This window comes from Argentina silus (genome assembly GCF_951799395.1).
Source record: "Argentina silus genome assembly, chromosome: 14".
NCBI classification, from domain to species: domain Eukaryota; kingdom Metazoa; phylum Chordata; class Actinopteri; order Argentiniformes; family Argentinidae; genus Argentina; species Argentina silus.
The window spans coordinates 8277045-8297391 of record NC_139668.1 but is presented as its reverse complement, the minus strand read 5'-3'; the positions used below and the strand labels follow the sequence as shown (position 1 = coordinate 8297391).

The 20347-nt window shown below is 45.4% G+C and overlaps 2 protein-coding genes across 8 annotated transcripts in view; both read left to right on the top strand.

Annotated features, from left to right (window-relative positions):
- The window catches only part of LOC310815194 (bromodomain adjacent to zinc finger domain protein 2B-like), a 72085-nt gene extending 61513 nt beyond the window's left edge, over window positions 1-10572 (top strand). For all 6 annotated transcript variants that reach the window (XM_083684885.1, XM_083684881.1, XM_083684884.1 and 3 more), the window contains 14 exons: window positions 278-352; window positions 502-733; window positions 1195-1257; window positions 1633-1777; window positions 2045-2895; window positions 3314-3578; window positions 3999-4154; window positions 4734-4894; window positions 6404-6747; window positions 7349-7484; window positions 7774-7920; window positions 8272-8564; window positions 8800-8940; window positions 9102-10572. In XM_083684885.1, the coding sequence (XP_083541011.1) occupies window positions 278-352; window positions 502-733; window positions 1195-1257; window positions 1633-1777; window positions 2045-2895; window positions 3314-3578; window positions 3999-4154; window positions 4734-4894; window positions 6404-6747; window positions 7349-7484; window positions 7774-7920; window positions 8272-8564; window positions 8800-8940; window positions 9102-9258 (3166 nt within the window). In that variant the 3' untranslated portion in view covers window positions 9259-10572. The remainder of the gene's footprint in view (window positions 1-277; window positions 353-501; window positions 734-1194; window positions 1258-1632; window positions 1778-2044; window positions 2896-3313; window positions 3579-3998; window positions 4155-4733; window positions 4895-6403; window positions 6748-7348; window positions 7485-7773; window positions 7921-8271; window positions 8565-8799; window positions 8941-9101) is intronic.
- Window positions 10573-11228: 656 nt separating this feature from the next.
- On the top strand, window positions 11229-19901 carry wdsub1 (WD repeat, sterile alpha motif and U-box domain containing 1). 2 transcript variants are annotated; one of them, XM_083684597.1, is made up of 13 exons: window positions 11229-11264; window positions 12020-12446; window positions 12859-13052; window positions 14774-14860; window positions 15201-15294; window positions 15758-15791; window positions 15948-15988; window positions 16316-16422; window positions 16626-16640; window positions 17366-17389; window positions 17516-17695; window positions 18872-19006; window positions 19178-19901. In XM_083684597.1, exons 2-13 carry the CDS (start codon window positions 12049-12051, stop codon window positions 19327-19329), a joined length of 1461 nt encoding a protein of 486 aa, XP_083540723.1. In that variant the 5' UTR covers window positions 11229-11264; window positions 12020-12048; the 3' UTR covers window positions 19330-19901. The 2 variants fall into 2 exon arrangements, with proteins under 2 accessions (XP_083540723.1, XP_083540722.1); XM_083684596.1 differs by having other exon boundaries at window positions 15758-15988.
- Window positions 19902-20347: the final 446 nt, after the last annotated feature.

Below are 20347 nucleotides of genomic sequence, written 5' to 3'. Positions count from 1 at the left end.
AAATAGATATCAGGGAATGAGATCCCTTGAAAGACATGTTTCATTAATGAGCGCTGTTTTGGTCCAGAGAAAGCGTTTTCTAGAATGGAGTGTCCTACCCGATACTCGGTTTGTATACAAATATGTTGTTATGGCCCAGGGGTGTTCTAGTGTTCTAGGGGAGTGGACTCACCGATTTTGGCCCGTTTCTGTCTCCTTTGGCCCACTCATACAGTATTTGCTTTTGGTTACTGCTAACCAAGACCTGAAATGACCAAGTCCTACTTTTTTCCTGCAGTGAGATCGACAAAAACCTTGATCAGATGACCAACATGAGGAAGGACAAATGGCTGATGGAGGGCAAGCTCAAAAAGTAAGAGTCTTCACTCGGCCAAGGAAAATCACAGGGATGTCTTGTACTGTATGCGTGTTTGTGTACAGCGCATATGTATGTATTTGGATTTGAATGTTGATCTGCATGCTAATGTGTGTGTGTGTGTGTGTGTGTGTGTGTCTGCCCAGGCTGAGGACTATCCATGCCAAGCGGACGGGGAAGAGAGAGGCCAGTATGGGGGGTGAGGACTCCCAGGTCCTGGGCACTCCCTCCTCCAGCCTCAAACGCAAGAGGAAGCCAGGAGCGGACAGCGACGATGACGATGATGAAGACGAAGACAGCGACGACCAGGGAGATGAGGATGACGAGGAAGAAGAGGAGGAGATGAAAAAGGGGAAAAAAGTGGAAACATGCGATGAGGTAAAAAAAAGGACAGCCGTTTAAAACGCCCCCAGTTAATACCAATGAGGAGGGCCACTTGTTTTTCCTGAGTATGTGACCGGACCAGAAAAACTCTGGGGCCTATTTATAGCTAATAACTAACAAGGGCCCTACCACGATTGTCCGTGTCAGTTCAGGTAGCCAGGAAAAACTACTGGCCCTGCCGACTTCTGTCTCTCCCATGTCATCTGCAGAGACATCAGTGGAGGCTGGTGGAGGCTGGTGGAGGCTGGTGGAGGCTGGTGGAGGTAGACATTGGAGGACATGGCTCATTGTAATGCATTGAATAGAATGAGGAACGGTATGAGCCGGTCCTCTGATCTCTACCTCCAGCAGCCTCCACTGGTAGACATGCAGAACATGTGTCCATATTATTATAATATATAATATATCATGATGTGCTCTCATACTGTAAGCATCTGTTTGTGTTGCTCTGTTAGGATGAAGGGGACCAGTCCACCAGCGTGGAGGAGCTGGAGAAGCAGATGGAGAAGCTAACCAAGGTAAGTAGTGCGAGAGAGAGAGAGAGAGAGAGAGAGAGAGAGAGAGAGAATGATGTGTACAAGTAGGCACATGTAGGCCCTAGACAAGGGGGAGGCAAAACTTGAATGAATAGAATCAGGTGCGTTACTGCTAGGCTAAAACAAAAGCCTGCACCCACACCTGCCCTCACAGGATAAGACACCCCCGCAGCGGAACCTACCACTTTGGTGTTTGGCATGAAGTGATTGGATAGGTGTTAGCAATATTCAAGGCGAGGGTAGCATTTTGATGACAGCTGTACGATATATTTTCTGGACCAGGACCTACAGTGTTTCTGGACCAGTGACCTACTGTACTGTATGTAAACAGTCAAGATGTCTTCCTGTATTTTGCAGCAACAGCACCAGATCAGGAAGAAGCTGTTTGAGGCGTCCCACTCCCTGCGGTCCATGATGTACGGCCAGGACCGGTACCGCCGGCGCTACTGGGTGCTGCCCCACTGTGGAGGGGTCTTCATCGAGGCCATGGAGAGTGGAGAAGGTAACCCCCGGGGACCACCCAGTCTCCCACCCACCGCCGTATACACACAGCAGGGGACGCCTGGTGGAGGTAGAAATGGGAGGACGGGGCTCATTGTAATGCATGGGATGGAATGAGGAACGGGATCGAACCATTCCGTTCCATGCATCACAATGAGCCCCGTCCTCCCATTTCTACCTCCACCAGCCCTCCCCTGACACAGGCTTCTGATTGAATTTTTCAAATTGTAATTTGGCAATGCTGACTGTTGTCTCCGTCTGGCCCCAGGAGCTGAGGAGCGGGAGGAGGAGAACCAGAGGAGGAGGAGGGTGGAGGAGGAGATCCACATCAAAGAGGAGCCCCAGGAGGAGGAGGTACAGAAGGAGACGCCCGCGGCCGTCAGGGAGGTGCTGAGCGCCTGCACCCCCCTATCGAAGAAAGGGAAGGAGGAGGAAGAGGAGGAGGAGGAGGAGGAGGAGGAGGAAGAGGAGAAAAACTCCCTCCAGCTACCAGGCTCCCTCTCCAAACTGGGCACGCTCCGAGACGTCACCACGGAGGTCGCCAAGGAAACCCCCCAGACGGAGGACCCCAACCCCAAACACAACGGCACCCCCGCTGCACCTGCCCCCGTCACTATGGCGACGTCGACGACAATAACAACAACAACAACAATGCCATCCACCCCTACCCAAAACACCCTCCCTCAGCCAATCTTAGCCATAAGCCCCTCCGCAGCGAGCGAGGATGCCAAGCCCCCTCTCCTCCCGCTCACCACCTCCTCCCTCTCCTTCTCCTCTCTCCTGAGCCCCCCGCCCCAGCAGTGCAGTCCGGGGAAGACCCCCCCGGGTACCTCCACCCCCTCCCAGCTCCACTTCTTGCCCAGCGACCAGCTCCTGAGAGTCCTGACGGAGCGCAGTGGCCACTGGTTCAGCCTGCTGCCCCGGACCCCCTGCGACGAGTCGTCCCTCACCAGCCAACCCTCAGGACCCTCCTCCCACACTGAGGCCTCCACTCATCCCTCTTCCTCCACCCCCGTCCGGCCCAGGTCTCCCCCGCCCTGCCCGGCCCTGCCCATCATCCCCTCCTTCGCTGCGTCGGCCCCTGCCGGCCTCATCAACTACCCCCTGTCTGCCCTGCAGGTGAGGGTGCTCCCTGGACTCACCAGTGCTCCTACACTGGTAGTGACCTATACTAGTCAGAGATCATTTCACGTTTTGCCGAGCCAGCTAAAAACCCTCAGGGTCGGCTTTTGCTCCAGTGATGTAAAAACACGTGATATTATCCAGTATGTGTTGATGTTAGATTTTATCTGTGTCAGAACTAAAGTTATGTATGAAGCCACAAGTATACAGTAAGAGCTTCAGTAAGTAAGTCATTGGTATTATCATAGTAATGTGGTGCGTGTGTGTGCGTGTGTGTGTGTGTGTGTGTGTGTGTTTCTCTCTTTCTCTCTCTCTGTCTGTCTCTCTCTGTTTTTCTTTCTCTCTCTCTCTCTCTCTGTCTCCCTCTCTTTCTTTCTCGCTTTCTCTCTCTCTCTATCTCTGTCTCTCCTCCCAGGGGAAGGTGGGGGGCTCGTTACTGGGTCTCCCGTACTGCGGCTGGCCCGGCGGAGTGTTGAGTCCCAGCCTGCCCTTCTGCAGCAGCCCCAGCCCTGTGCCCGCCATGCCAGGCCATCTGACGGAGGGCAGCGCCAACGCGCCCAGCGTCTCCAGCAAGAGCGAGTCGCCCGTGCCCCCCGGCGAGAAGCCCTCCTCTGTATCCTCCCCGGCCATAGAGGTGCCCATGCACCAGGACCACCCTACGCCACGGCCCATCCCTGAGAGTGAGTGGGGGGGTGGGGGGCACTAGAGTTTAGTCATGTGTGTGGGGGATGGGTGGGGGGGGTTGAGGAAGTGTGAGTCATTTAGTTATTCATTTAACCTTGATACATTGAAGTGAGTCATTGATAGCGAGATTCTGTTTTGTTTTGCTGGCTGGGGGAGGGGATTTCTTGAGCACAGGAGAGAAAGCATTTCACCAAAAAGTATTAGAAGTTAGAACCTTTTGGTAACAATTCATTGAATTTTGCTATACGTAGGTTCATACATAGTTCTCTCAAATTATGTTTTGAAACCTCCCTGTGCGCGTGTGTGTGTGTGTGTGTGTGTGTGTGATTCCTGTGTGTGTGTGTGTGTGTGTGTGTGTGTGTGATTCCTGTGTGTGTGTGTGTGTGTGTGTGTGTGTGTGTGATTCCTGTGTGTAGACATGCTGTCTGGCTGGTGGCGCGTGTCGGACATCGAGGAGCTGCGGTCTCTGGTGAAGGCTCTGCACAGCCGGGGCTTCAGGGAGAAAAGCCTGCAGAAACAGATGCAAAAGTACATGGAGCTCATCCCCCAGGTCTGCACCAAGCACCGAGACGGTGAGTCTGCCTCAACCACGCACACACACACACACACACACACACACACACACACACACACACACACACAGACTTACACACTTACCTATGTCTGTAATTTTCTCTCTTGTCTGTCTGTCTGTCTGGATGCTGTGTCACTCAAACTTAGCCACGCTCTGACAGTCAGTCCCGACTATCACAAAGACTTATGTGTTGGAGTCTGATTGAACAATGTGTTATGACAGCTATGAGTAGTCATACCCCTGTTGAATGGACCTCAAAGCGAGAGCGCTTCACAATTAATTTATCTGTGGTATTGTGATGCAGGGTTCGGGGGAATTCCTTAAATTTAATCAGTTCCGGGAGTGAATTTAATTCCAATTCGGTCATTGGAAAAGGGCCATTAATTTTCAATGACTTTTCGATACGTTGAAATAATATCGGTGTACTGTATGTTCCAATCGTCCGCAGCTCAACCGTGTGGGTTTCTTTACATTCTACTGTCAATTGAAAATGTAAAAAAAAGGCCCAACCCTGACACTAGAAGGTTCCAAATGAGACAGAGTGTTAAAGCCAGAAGTGTGGTGTGTTTGATAACAGTGGCCATGATCGAGCTGTGTGAGCTGGAGGAGAGCCAGGTGAGTGTGGAGTCTGTGAGCGGCTGGTGCGTGGAGGAGCAGGCCATGGAGATGGACATCGCTGTGCTGCAGCAGGTGGAGGAGCTGGAGAGGAAGGTCACCACCGCCAGCCTGCAGGTCAAGGTACGACACTCACACCGCTGCTTCGTGCATCCGAGACAATGGCAGTAGTGATGAATAATCATTCATTTTTGTCAGTTATGTGAGAGTTTTTTTTATACACCCAGATATGCTCTACCTGTCGAAGATATACAGTGCTTTCAGAAAGTATTCAGACCCCTTCACTTTTTCCACATTTTGTTGTGTTATAGACTCAATTTAAAATGGATTAAATTAAAAGAATTTGCCATCAATCCACACACAATACCCCAGAATGACAAAGTGAAAACAGGTTTTTAGAAATGTCAGTAAATTTATTCAAATTGAAATACAGAAATACCTCATGTACATAAGTATTCAGACCCTTTGCTATGACACTCTAAAAAATAGCTAAAATGCGAAAATGTCATCAACAAATCACTCAATAAGTTGAGTCCACCTTAATGCAAGAATAATAGTTCATGTAATTTTGGAATTAATATCTCTGTATTTATAAGGTGTCTGATTTGCATAGGAATCAATTACACACTGTGTGGATCAGGTTGTCATTACAAACAGAGCAAATGGAGAGGAACAAAACTGTTCAGGAATGCAACCCTGAGACCTGGGGAGACTTACAAAAATCTACAAAGTTGAATGGTGGAGAGGAAAAATCACAGCCGATGGGACAACATCATCTCAGTCACTCTACAAAATTGGTCTATAACCATGTGGCCAAAAAGAATCCCTTAATGGAAAATAATCTATCTCATATCTATAATTGTGTTTGCAACCATGAATTCAAGTGATACAGGAAATTAAGTGCCTGGAAATGTGTTTAATTGGTTTTATTACAAAGCATTAAGTTTGGTGCAAATCCAGCACATGCAATGCAGTTTCCGATTCCACCGTGAAGAATAGTGGTAGCTGCATCAAGTGATGGGTATGTTTGTCACTGGCAGGGACTGGGAAGCTTGTCAGGATCAAGAGAAAATTATGAAATTTGCTGAGTTGGTAGTGACATCCTAATCTACACAGTGTGTAATTGATTCCTATGCAAATCAGAGACCCTATAAAAACAAAGATATTAATTCCAAAATTACATTAACTATTATCCCTGCATTAAGATGGACTCAATTCAACTTATTGAGTGATTAGTTGATGACATTTTTGCATTTTAGCTAATTTAGTTTAGTATCATAGCAAAGGGTCTGAATACTTAGGTACATGAGGTATTTCTGTATTTCAGTGTGAATAAATGTACTAAAATTTCTAAAGACGTGTTTTCGCTTTGTCATTCTGGGGTATTGTGTGTGGATTGATGGCAAATCTTTTAATTTAATCCATTTTAAATTGGGTCTGAAGACTTTCCGAAGGCACTGTAGAAGTATCATCTCCCGGAACAGAAACAGAAATCTGATGATCTATGTCATAACAAGTCAAAAAGCAACACATCGACTACTCTTCTCTATGCGAACAGTCACTTTAGATAGGATTGATCCAATAACATGCGGAAAATCCTAAGACTGCATTTCCCACAATTCCCCACCCTAGGGTTGGATGTACCCCGAACCCCAATCGGAGAGGGAGGATCTGGTCTACCACGAGCACAAACCCCTCCCCAAACACCAACCGGCAGCGGTGGCCGCAGCGGCGGGCGGAGCGGGAGACAAGGAGGCCCGGGAGGCCGTGGAGGAGCGGCCGGAGAAGGGCACGGTAGTGCGGCACGCCGACAACCCCCTGGACATAGCGGTGACCCGTCTGGCCGATCTGGAGAGGAACGTGGAGAGAAGGTACCTGAGGAGCCCCTTAGGTACCACCATTCAGATCAGGCTGGATAATGTGGGTACGGTCACTGTCCCCGCCCCCGCCCCATCCACTAGTGCTGACAGGGAAGGGTAGGTCATCAACAACCGCTAAGCATTCAACCACCACTTCTGTCTGCTTTTTGTTTTTATTTTTTTTATTAAAATAAATCTATGCTGCCTGGGGGGCTGTTGTCCTCACACAAACGCTTTTTTTTTTTAAAAAACATTTTTAAAAAGGGGGCCTGGGTTTTTGTTTGTTTTTGTGCTCCTCCCTATTCACTTTTGATTGGGTTAATTTCCCCTCTTTTTTCATTTTTCTGCTCGTCTGCATGGTGCTGTGCATCGGTATCCTTGGTTATTGACATTCACCCCCCCCTCTCCACCTGCATGGGCGTGGCTCCTTCATGGCAGTGTGTGTGTACCTGTAACCAAAGCCCTGCTGCCTGCCTGCCTGTCTCTCACTCTCATGCCTGTCTCTACCCAGCTGGAGCTTCATGTGGTGTGCTGTTGTGGTGATGGTGTGTGTGAGTGTGTGTGTGTGTGTGTGTGTGCGCGTGTGTGTGTGTGTGTGTGCGTGCGTGCGTGTGTGTGTGTGTGCGTGCGTGTGTGTGTGTGGGTGCATGTGTGATATTGTGTGTGTGTGTGTGTGTGTGTGCGCCCACCCCCCTGACGGCTCTGTGCCTCTCCACAGGGGTGAGGAGGAGGTGGCTCATGGTATGAAGGTGTGGAGGAAGGCCCTGACTGAGGTGCGCAGTGCTGCCCAGCTGGCCATGTGTATCCAACAGCTCCAGAAGTCCATCGCCTGGGAGAGGTCCATCATGAAAGTGGTGAGTGTTCACAACCACAACATCACAACCTCGCAATCACAGACAATGAATTTGAATCAAGTTGGGATCGTTGCTCCTGCTCGATTCAGAATTCAAATGAAATTCGGCAAATAAAACTCAAACCTTTTTGAGATCTAACGACAAGTGCAATATGAAAGCCGATCCATTAGTATCGTTATCATCATCATCCTCACCATCTTGGATTTGGAGTTTTGAGGAGCCTCTTTCGGCTTTTGAGGAAGGGTTGAAGGGAAGGGGGGTGACGCTGTGTGTTGTCGTCCTGCTGCAGTACTGCCAGATCTGCAGGAAGGGAGACAACGAGGACCTGCTCCTGCTCTGTGATGGCTGTGACAAAGGCTGCCACACCTACTGTCACAAGCCAAAGATCACCAGCATACCTGAGGGAGACTGGTACTGCCCCGCCTGCATATCCAAGGTACAGTAGCCTAGCCACCACCTTCTTCTGCAGATAGGGGCCCTAGGTTTTTCCTGACCAACAAAAACTCTCTGCTCTACTTTAAAGGGTATACAGGTAGTTGGGGGCCCGGAGTTATTCCCAGTCAGGCCAAGTAGTCCAGAAGAAACCATGGTGCTAGTGAACATCATTTGTATATTATTTAACTAATGTAATGTCATTTACATATTGTCGTTACATTGTTTGAGCAGTTCTGTACAATACTCTGAGCAATGTGCTAGTAACACTGACATTCAAACGTCTATTTTAATGTCTGTGTTAATGTACCATTGTCTAGCAAATGCATATTTGACCCTCACTCTCTCTACTCAGGCGAGCGGTCCATCTCCCAAGAACAAGAAACCTCAGAGCAAACCGGCCACAGGAGGGAAGAAAAGTGTGGAGGTCAAGAAGACCGTGAAACAGGCCGCGGGGAACGGGGAGGTCTCGGAGGACGACTCGGCGAGTACCAGCAGCACTCCCAAGAAAGGAGCGAAGGAGCCCAACAGGAAGAGAAAAGCTGACGAGAGCCCGCCCACGCCCCAACTGGCCAATCAGGAGAGCCCTGTGTGTGTGAAACGGGCCAAGACGGCCAGAGATAACAACAGAGACCTGGGATTGTGCAGGTACAGAACTATCCTACATATGTGTGTGTGTGTGTGTGTGTGTGTGTGTGTGTGTGTGTGTGTGTGTGACTAGCCTGACTATGCATTTTATACTCAGACATTATAGGCTGCTTCATATGAAACATGTAAACACGAGGAAACAACCTCTTTGTGTGTGTGTGTGTGTGTGTGTGTGTGTGTGTGTGTGTGTGTGTGTGTGTGTGTGTGTGTGCGTGTGTCCTCTTGTGCTCTACAGGGTGCTTCTAGCTGAGTTGGAGCGCCACCAGGACGCCTGGCCCTTCCTCACCCCTGTCAACAGGTCTGTCCCCGGCTACAGGAAAGTCATTAAGAAACCCATGGACTTCTTCACCATCCGTGAGAAGCTCGTCAGCAGCCAGTGAGTTAATTGTTTTCATCATCCACTCTCTAGTCACATAGTAGAACATACACTGATGGCTTACTGACTGACTGACTGACTGACTGACTGTCCAACTGACCGACCGACCGTCTTATCTGTCTGACTTGTTGACTTACAATGTTCTGTTTTTCTTTTTTTAGGTATCAGAACCTGGAGACCTTCATCATTGATGTCAACTTGGTTTTTGATAACTGTGAAAAATTTAATGAAGACAATTCCGATATCGGGCGATCAGGACACAACATGAGAAAGTTCTTTGAGAAGAGATGGACCGAGCTTCTGAAGCAAACAAACTAAAACCAGTTTTGGATGTTCCCTCTGCTGTCTTGAACCATCCTCCTGTAATTCCATTTTACTTTTCAGAGCACCAGGTCTTTTTGGGAATGAGACTTTGCAAGACAGAGGTCAGTTTCATCCTTTGGGAACCCAGGGCGGTTAAGTGAAATGTCAGCTTGAGTAGGCTAGACTCATGACAGTGGTTTTGCTACAACAGGGATCAAACACCCAAAGAGTCCCAGAAAAACGGGGTGTCTTAGTGCAATACCATTTCCTGTCCAAGAACATTGCACTGAATGAATCCTCCTCAACCATCACCGATGTAACTGCGGTAGAATACTTTCCACTACTTGTAAATATTCTTTTTTTTTTTTTATTATTATTTAATCGTATTATAGTGAATGTATTTAATTTTTTAATAATTATTTATGAATCAATCAATAAAAAAAGGTCCACTTCATTTTCTATGAAAAGGAAGAATCAGTTCAACTGCTTTGAATTTAAAGGAATGTCTGTTTGTTTGTGTTTAACTTTTCTCCCAAATATGAAACAAAGCCAAGAAAATACTTCCTGTTTACACTGTCCTGTGCTTTTGGGCATCAGAGGACTGTATTCATTACGTTAAAACTGTAAAACTGCATTTATTTACAAAAATAGCAGAAAACAACAGTCAGACAATGGTGATACATGTGTATATACTGTTTATTAATGTCAATATTAAGTCTTGTTTGGAACGATGTGTACAAAATTGTTTAAGATATCAGATATTGTTTATGCCTTAGAATGATTGTAGCATTCTATTTTAGTGAAAGTGATGAAAACATTATCATAAATATTGTTTGTACAGTATATACATATCCTCTGCAAACACTGTGGTATCCTTAATCTTGGTAGTGCCTACTCTTCCAACAGGGGTGTAGGGGATGTTCTTTTTTTGGTTTTTCCATTTTTATGACAATATTATTTTTGATATAATTTCAATCCAACATGGCCTCCAAAGTCTGACAGTGACACAGTTATCATTCCTACAGTATCTATAAGAGAAAATCAACACAAAAAAAACATTGAAGTATTTTCAGTCTTTTTCCATGAAGCATTTCCCCACATCTGCCTTGCCACAGTACAGAGGACGTAAGGCCATTTGTAACCACTGTGTTTGAATCTTGCTGTGTGTCGTGGCCTAATGGAGGCAGCTAGAGTTTTTTGTACCCAAGTCAGAGTACTTGAAGTTACTTTATTTAAGATATTGTGGAATAAAAGTATCATTCTTTTGTAGGAGCTTTATTTTTCACTAGTGTGTGGCACGGACCTATTAAAAGGATGTTTTTCAACCTAGTATGGTTTTGAGCTTGTTTTTTCCCCTTCACACACTCACTGACTCTCACAACTCTCAATATTGTCTGTCATGTTCCTGAATTGCTATATTGAATTAGGTTTGAAATTCACAATTTCCCAACAATCCTTCAGAGCAATCGAACACACAAAACAAACACTTATTGTTGGGGTTTTTGTTATTGTTGTTGTTAAGATGCCGTCGCTAAATTTCCTATGAGATTCTTCATGCTAGAGACTTGAAACATGGCAGTATCATAAGAAAGTGGTGACCACTACCCCCAATTGTAATATTACACCCGTTGGTCTAAAGGTGGCGCTATAACAACTGTTTGAAATTGCAGAATTAGAATTCGGCAGGGTCTGTGGCATTTCAATAATGTGTTGAAAGAGACTTGCCTACTTGTGAGGGGCGTAGCACATATATTCAACACATCAATTCACAGACTCGATCTTCGTGTGAATGACATCCTCCTTTTGATGTTATATGTTATAATAGGGATATGCAAATAAATAGGAATAATCAATAGGCCTATAGCATGATGGTTGAGTAAGGTCGTGTTTACCCCCCAAAGGACACAAGCTAGGTTGAGGAGGCAGAAATGGAGCGAGGCCGAACCAATGACCTAACTCTCTGACGTCGCGATCAGCTGGTCTGCGTCTGATCTGAGATAGGAAGTAAACATTGAACGAAGGTAAGAGCTATTTTCTGTAAGAGCCCATAAATACTACTTTTGCTTGAACAAAAAATAATGGATCTGGTTTCCAATGTTGTGTTTAAGTTAGCTAGTTATGCAACACTATGCTCAACATAGGGAAAATATGCTGTTTGGGCGAATAACGCCGTAAGATTTCCAGTTGCCACAATGGTTCACGTCGTATAGTTCACAGTACTTTGGTCACAGACCTTTACACTAACATCGAAGTGCTCTTACTTATCGCAGATCACTTTCACAAGCTTTGTTGGTGATCCTGGGGTCACGACACGTCTGAAGTGATGGCGCTGAAAAATCGCAATCAGTCGCTGGTTATACAATATATAAAATCAACTTGTTATGCTTGTAACTTGTTATGTGTAACAATAATAACTAATCGCCTGGTCACCAAAATAACACACGAAACCAGATATTTCAATGCATTTGTTTTAGTTTTTTGCATTAAATTATTTTCCAAGAAGTTGTGGATCACGAATATACCTCCAAAGCCGGTGAAAGTTATCATCAAATAGGTGAAAGGAATTTGTCAGCAATAACAATGTAATATAATATACCGTACGGCAGGAACTGATGGGGCTAGGTTTCCAGGTGTGGTTTGCTACACAGCAACAATTAGCCACGTGTTTCCAGAGTTGTTGATGTCAGATTTCAGTGCAACTGTCGCTAAACTACTCCAGTGTTGTTCTCACATGCATGGTGTATGTTTCTAATGCAGATTTATTCTATTATAGAAGGGGTTAATCCAAAAAAAAAAAAAATCCAAATGGTGTCTCTAATCTGCACCTTGCAAAACCATCGGGATGATGTCAACTGCTGCGCGTTCTCCGCGACACTGCTGGCCACCTGTTCAGCGGACAAAACCATCCGAATTTACTCCACCCAAGACTTCTCCGAGGTTCCCTACTCCCCTCTGTCAGGCCACGGCTATGGGGTCCACTGTTGTTGCTTCAGCTCCTGTGGTCAGTTCCTAGCCTCGTGTTCAACAGATGGAACCACAGTTGTTTGGTTTACGGCCACAGGTGAGATAGAGGCTGTGCTGGAGCATCCAGGTCGAAGTCCCGTCAGGGTGTGCGCCTTTTCGCCCGACTCTTCACACCTGGTTTCTGGTGCATCTGATGGCTCTTTGGCACTTTGGGATTTCCCCACAAAAACATTACGCAGGTAAACTTGACTGGGTTTAAGAATGGTTGGTGTTCATAACTTGGCCCTAGGCTGAAATCTGTTAATGTAAACTCTGGGCCGTAGGCTATAAGATTTAAAACACAATTTGTGCAGATTTTAACTAGCTAGCTATTCTGTTCTCAACAAGGAATCTCATCTTCATCAGGGGAGGCTGGTGGAGGTAGAAATCAGAGGATGGGCTCATTGTAATGGAATGGAATGAAATGAGGAATGGTATCAAACGTGTGTTTGAAATCATTCCCCATTCCACTCCATGTGTTCCAATGAGCCCATCCTCCGACTTCTGCCTCCCCTTATCTCCATGTTATCCCAACGCTCAATGTTTCAATCTGATGATCCTTGACATCTCTTGCTGGGTGGTACTAACGATTGATTGTCTGTTTGTCAACAGGACAGGGGTGGTGAGTGACACCACCATGGTGGCATGCTCATTCACCCCCTGTGGACAGCTGTTTGTCAGCGGGTCCACCTATGGAGACCTCCGGGTGTGGGACCTTCAGATGAACCAGCTCCATGCAGAGAAGAACGCTCACGACCTGGGGGTGACTTGTTGCTGCTTCGCTCCCAAGATCCTGAGTGGTGAGAGTGAGTGATGAGACCTGTCCTCTCTCTCTTTGTCTGCTGCGCCCATAGAGTCAGACTGTGTTCCCGCAGAGCATTTACATTTACATTCTTGGCATTTAGCAGACGCCTTTATCCAAAGTGACTTACAACAAATACATTTGTCAAAGTAAGTGAATCATCTATCCATCAGTCATCATAAGAAAAAGTAATCTATGCTAGGACCAGGGGCTGTTGGCAGTCACAATGCTAGAAGAAGGAAGAATTACTTTTTTATTATTATTATTAATTTATTTACAGTAGAGAAACTGTACAGGGGGGTAGTGGGGATGAAGAGGTCTTTAGGGGACAGTTAAGATGTAGCCTGAAGAGACGGGTCTTCAATCTACGGCGGAAGATATGTAGTGGCTCTGCAGTCCTGACAGCAGTGGGAAGCTCGTTCCACCAGCGGGGCGCCATGACAGTGAAAAGCTGTGACCGAGTAGTACGACTGCTGCATCCACGTAGAGGCGGCGGAGCCAGGCGGCCAGCTGAGGTGGAAGAGTGGAGTGATCGGGCAGGGGTTTGGGGGCTGACCATTGCTTGCAAGTAGGGAGGGGCTGTTTCCTTTGCCGCCCGGTAGGCGAGCACCAGGGTCTTGAATCTGATGTGAGCTGCTACCGGGAGCCAGTGAAGGGTGCGAAGGAGGGGGGTGACATGGGAGAATTTGGGAGATTGAACACCAGATGGGCGGCAGCATTCTGGATGAGCTGCAGAGGTCTGATGGCGGAGGCGGGGAGCCCGGCCAAGAATGCGTTGCAGTAGTCAAGGCGAAAGATCACAAGTGTCTGGACCAAGAGTTGTGCTGCTTCTCTGGTGAGGAATGGACGTATCCTTCTGATGTTGTAGAGGAAGAATCTACAGGAGCGTGCTGTCGCTGTGATGTTTGCTGCACAGGATAAGTGGTTGTCAAGGATCTCCCCAAGGTTCTTGGCTGTCTGGGAGGAAGTCGTGGAGACGGCAGGCTTTCCCCGGGAGGAAGAGCAGCTCAGTCTTGTTAAGATAGGATAGATAGGAACTGAATATGGTGGTAAGGAACAGAAGGAGGTCTTTGGAGATGGATAAGATTGAGGGGGCCGTTGGTTGCCTGCTTGGATGTGACCAGTTTTAGAATATTATCAGGGGAGAGGGGGGAAAGAGCTGATAAACCAGAGGCTGAGTGTAGCGTAGCAGGTTTGGGAGGAGTGGTAGCAGTGTTGTCGAGAGGTAGGGAGAAAGAGCTGCTAATGTCATCAACCTTCTTTTCAAAGTAGGCGACAAAGTCATCCGCAGACAGGGACGGGGGAGGAGGAGAAAAGGTCAAGTACTCCAGACGAGTGAAGCTTCTCTGACTGGATGTTGAAGTCACCTAGTAGTGAGAGCGGTGTGCTGTCCTCAGAGCGTACTGTATATGGGTGTGTCTGATGTTTCCATACCTTTGACCATTGAGGACTTTTGCCCTGTTCACTAAACCTCGATCAGATCGAACAGGATAGGCTTTGTATTGATGTCAGACAAGTTATCATGTGGAAAACGACACATTAAAATTGGGCATGTTGTAATTCTGTATCAAAGCTCTTTAGCAACTTTGTCATTACTGCCAGCATCAAGACCTTTGTTTGATCCATGAATTGGATATTGGTGGATTCTTTCTCAGAGTCTCCATGCCAGACAGAGCTGGTGTTTGATTGTGCTAAGTGCTAACTAAGTGCTCCTGTGTCTTTCAGGCGGCTGTGTAGTGCAGTTTAGTCTGGCCTCCTGTGGGCAGGACAGTCAACTGAAGATGTGGAGCGTTTCCAGATCCTACGCAGGGAGTATGTTCACATGCCCACACACTCACATACATACACACACACACACACACACTCACTCACACACACAAGTCCCATCAACATGGTTGACTTCAGATTTACAAACTAGCTAGTGGACATACCCTTTGTATTCATATGAGACTGGAGTGAGTTTCACGAAACCTTCGTAGCGCTGAGATCATCTTTTGTCCATAGCCTACAATGATGAGCTTAGTGCCAAGAAGCTTTTGTGAAACTCAGCCCCATAACAGTGTACAGTATCATGTGGATGACTGGTGGATATGTGCTGATAACTGACCAAGCTAAGACTGTGCTCTCTTCTTTCCATCCCTCTGACCTGCAGGCTGTAAGATGCAGCTGCTTCACACTCTGACTGGCCAGTCTGCCCCCGTGCTGTCCTGTGCTTTCTCCTCAGACGGACAGCTGCTTGTGTCTGGGTAAGCCAGAAGCGATCTTACAGTCATACATAGAAAAACACTATATATATATTCTTTCATTCTATGCAAGGATTTTTAAAAAGTGGGTTAAAGTGTTTTCATTTGTTAGCTTGTAAGTGTTCAGTTTAAGGTAATGTGGGAAGGGGCACCAAAAGATGTACTTGAAAGATTTAAGTGAAACTACGAGGCTTAGATGGGTATGTTTGTTAGATTTTTCTTTTTATATATAAAAGCACTGGACACAATTTGGTACTTGTCTCCCTCCCCTTGCACTCAATTATAGGACTACCCTGTTCTACCACTAGAGGGAGTTGTGTATTACTTTTCCCCATTATTCACTCCGTGTTGTTATTCTGTTCCTAGAACATACTGTAGGCTACAGTATTACGTTTGAAAAGAGAGATATTTTTAATCCTGAATGATATGTGTTTTATCTCTTGTCTTTTGACTTTTTTTTTTGCAGCTCTGTGGACAAAACTGTCACCGTGTATAATGCTGTAAGTCTCAATCATTCGGTATTACTATGTCATTTTCAGTTAAGCTGTTTATGTCGATGTGTACACATCAAAGCCATTCATGCTAGCAGTTGCACAATTCCACAGTTGAAATCCTTGGTGTCGTCTTCACTGAACTACATGGTTATGTACTTACAGAGCCAGGGTTCTTTGCTCTACACATTAAACCAGCATGAGAGGTAAGCTCCTGTAGACTCATATTAGCCTTTACATACAGTAGAGCAGTGGAGGCTGGAGGAGGTAGAAATCAGAGGATGGGCTCCTTGTAATGCATGGAATGGAATGAGAAATACCATATAATACCATTCCTCATTGTAATGCATGGATACCATCCTCCAATTTCTACCTCCACCAGCCTCCCCTGCAGTATAGTTCCCTGTTTCCATGGCCCTCTGAGTTCTTTTAAAGTGGACCCCCCCCCCCTCCCATGATTATACCAAGGAAGGGTGGGAGGAAGCCAGGAGGGATATTTAAAGGCTATGTTTTCCCATGATCCTTTGCTGTAGGTATGTGACAGCGTGCACCTTCTCTCCAACCACACCGCTGATCGCCACTGGCTCCATGGACAAGACCGTGAACATCTGGAGAGTAGAGGACGGACACAGTAGCCATGGTGTGTATTGGAACACACACACACACACACACACGTACACGGAAACACACACACAGAAACACATACCCTGTAAATTGTAACTGTTGGACTGATGATTGTTGATTGTATATGCATAAGATCTGCTTTATTGATTGTGGTTTAGTAATTTGTAATTATGTGTGTGTGTGCACATCTCTCCCAAACATGGTTAATTGGAAATGAAGAAAAATCTCTACCTGGTGAGTTTTGACTTCCTTATCTACACCACTTCCAGACAGTCCATCAGTGTTTGAACGCGGTCAGGTATTGATGCTCTCTCCAGGAGACCCAGAGGTCCCACTGATATCAAAGGAGGTTTATTAGCAGAGGGGGACAACCATGGTGGTGATGCCCTGGAATAATGCGAATGGGCAGTCACTGCCGGTTCCAGGCAACCTTTCTATGGAATCACTGCCTGCTGAGAGCTGAATTGGTTTTTGGCTTGTCCTGTGGTTTACTGTATTAAAGCTTCATAGAGGTTTCCCTCTCTTTTCCTGATGTACAGTGCCCTATGAAAGTAATGGGGCAGTGGAGCATTTTTTCTTCTTGTGGCTCTTTACTCCAAAGGTTTGGATTTGAAATCAAACATTACTGTGAGGTTAAAGCAGAGATTCTGTTTTTATTTGCATGGTATTTTTATTTGTATGGTATGTGTGTACAAGCTGCTTTCACCATTTAGAAATGACAACACTTTTTATACATACAGTAGTCCCCCTATTTCAAGGCACCAAAATTGATGGGGTAGATATGCAGGACACTGAAGTTGACCATGCTCCTGCACACAGCCCTGAGAGAGGCTAGTCATTTGACAAATCATCAATGTTCACCATTCACCATGGATTTTAGTTGTTTCTCGATATACTGTATGTGGTGACTGAGAGCATATTGTTCTGTATGTAACGTAATTTAACGCTTTGTTTTCCAGTCGAAGCCGCATCGTCGTGTGAAGGTAGGGAAAGAAACTCATGCAATTTATACTCAGTGAAAATTCCATGTGTGGAGTCATTTCATGTCTTTTTCAGTCTTCTTATAATCTTAATAATACATTACTGACGGGAAAGCACTTCCCCCTCAGGGAGGTCATTGGCCGGTCACTCCAGGCTGCTGGCGAGTGATTGGTCAGAGGGCGACGTGTCGGCCTGGCTGTGTGAGGAGGGCCTGGAGGCGTTGGTGGACACCTTCAAGGCCAACAACATAGATGGACCTGAGCTCCTCAGCATGAGCAAAGAGACCCTGAACTCAGAGCTCCACATAGGTGAGGACCACGCATTATCACAACAGATTTTTTACATTTACATTTATGGCATTTAGCAGGATGGATGTTTAATAATGGATGTTTAAGACACACACACACACACACACACACACACAGTGCTAATGTATTGGTGAAATGATTATCTGTCACTCTCTTAATATGTACTTCATCACTGCACACATACATGTAATTCCCTGATGCTGCTTTAACTGTAGTATGCAGTACTGTATGTGGTATGACCACAAAAAAGAAACATGATCAAAGAAAAAAAAGAATGTCCTTATGCTCCCATGATGATTTAATTTAGACACACAAACACAGACGAAACGTTTCAATTCAATTCAGACACAAACACGAAATCAAAACGTTGTTTTTGTGCGTCTGAACTAAATCACCATGGGAGCATGGCAGAGTTGCAGACAATCCTTTGTTCTTTGATACGTTCTTCTGTCTTGCACGTGCATATATTTTTCTACTTTTTCTGACATATCATGACACATGATCACACGCACAATATTTTGGATGGGTTTACTCTCAATTTGAACTTTTGGAATGGATAGAAACAAATGGAAACAAGGCAAACATTGATGAATGAATGGATGTGACGATCGGATTTTACTTTAAATATAATAACATAATGTTAGGCGGTACTGTACAAGCGTGCTGTGGGTTTTCCGCGACACAGTGTGTAATCTGCTTTAAGACTGCTGAACCATTACATAACACAATCACAGACCCCAAAATACATTTCCTGTAACATATCAACTGGCTTACATCTATTATAATTTTGTCTGAAATATTCCCAAATCTGTCTGAAAATGAGATTTTCTAGAGATTTTTGGTTTATCAGGATCTAATCTCTTAAATATTGTAAAGGAATTTTAAATATATTTGAAAGGATTAGAGTGAACTTCAAACTGCTTGACCCGTGTGAATGTCGGTTCTTTTTTTCAACTCTTTCTCTGTGAGGCAGTTATTTAGTTGATGACTCCAGCTGAGTCCTTTTACCTCTTTTCTTCTCTCTTTTGGCTTGAGCTTCCTTTTACCTCTTCTCTCTGTTCTCTCCTGTTTACTCCTTGTTAAGATGCATTAGCATGGTTTTTACCGCTCGGAAAAAAACAACCCTCTGTATACACACACACTGATTTGCTGCTTCCTAATTGTGTAATTGTGTAGAGTCGGTGGGCCTGCGGGGTAAGGTCCTGAGGAAGGTGGAGGAGCTGAAGGGTGCGTCAATGTGTACGGGCATCCCTGATGAGTTCCTGTGCCCCATCACCAGGGAGCTGATGAAGGAGCCTGTCATGGCTGCAGGTGGGAACAGCTCAGCACCACCACCCCCCTAACCTCATTTGTACCTGAAGCTCTTTTGTTTTTTCTCTCAATAATTGTATACATGCAACAACAATTGCTTCTAAAACTGTACAGTCAAAGCGTGCTGTTGTTGTTGTATGCAACAAAACCAAACCTTTGTTTCCTTACCAGATGGATACTCCTACGAGAGAGAGGCGATTGAAAGCTGGATCCACACAAAGAATCGCTCCAGCCCAATGACCAATCTACCCCTACAGACCACTCTGCTGACCCCCAACCGCACCCTGAAGATGGCTATCGGACGCTGGCAGACCAGCCACTAACCCTAACTCTAACCTAACCCAATTCTGACCAAATGTGTGCATGTAATAAAGCGTTAGGATGATTTTTTTTCTTAAGGTTTTCTGGTGAGCTACTCTACTGCACACTGAGCTAAAATCAAACCTTCACCCCTTGTCTGCGCTTTCTTTCCTGGAATGAAATTCCTTTCTTCAGTGTAAATATGTATAGCAGAAGACATACATAAGTCATATCTTTTTGTTGTTGTTGTTGTTGTTGTCATATCTGTTTCAGCAGCAGCGAAGTCTTAAGAACGAAGTGATGATAGAACTGTTTAAACCACTACAACAGATACTCTCACTTATTATAGACGGGATTCTGAAGTGTGTGATTGTGGAACAGAACAAGGGGTTGGTTTTCCATAGAGCCTTTATTTTCCCATGAGGATAATGATAGTAGTGCTTGAACATACAGTAGTACATTGTTGCCATAACAGACATGTAGAATGAATATGTGATCTGTCTCCTGAGTGACAGATATTGTCCCTAGCTCCCCTGTTCCTTGCTGTAAACTGTTCATGTTGCGCACACATACTTCAATAAATCCACGGTCTTTAAATTTGAACATGTCTCTCTCTCAGCTGTGCATAAATAACTCATAGTAAGTAAAATAGATTGCTCTAACAATTGACCAAGCCATCGATGCAATAAATAAATTAACATGGACTGTTTGCAACAACAAGCAGGTACAATAGTTATTCTCTCTACTTAATAGGATTATTTATCAAATGTACAAAGGTGCAGAAACCCTCAATGAACCCATTTTGAACCAGTTCACACTGAGCAGACTGTTACACAGACAGAGTATCACCACTTAAGAGAGAAATATAGAATTTATAAACGCTGCATATACAAATCTAGAAATATCCTTTTTCAATAGGAATGCCTATCAGTAGCCAGTTATTTGATCAAACCATCAGTATCAAACCCTTTTGTGTTGCCTAAAGAATTCCATCCTAATTCCATAATTCCCTCGCAAGACGCTGTGCTACTGTTCTATATA

What these genes read in the sequence shown, in the direction of transcription:
- wdsub1 (XM_083684596.1), top strand. Translation starts at nt 12,049, where the DNA reads ATGGTGTCTCTAATCTGCACCTTGCAAAACCATCGGGATGATGTCAAC. An exon ending in GGACAGCTGCTTGTGTCTGG is followed by an intron (nt 15,295 to 15,757) that starts GTAAGCCAGAAG and finishes TTTTTTTTGCAG; the next exon opens with CTCTGTGGACAAAACTGTCA. An exon ending in AGCCGCATCGTCGTGTGAAG is followed by an intron (nt 17,390 to 17,515) that starts GTAGGGAAAGAA and finishes CTTCCCCCTCAG; the next exon opens with GGAGGTCATTGGCCGGTCAC.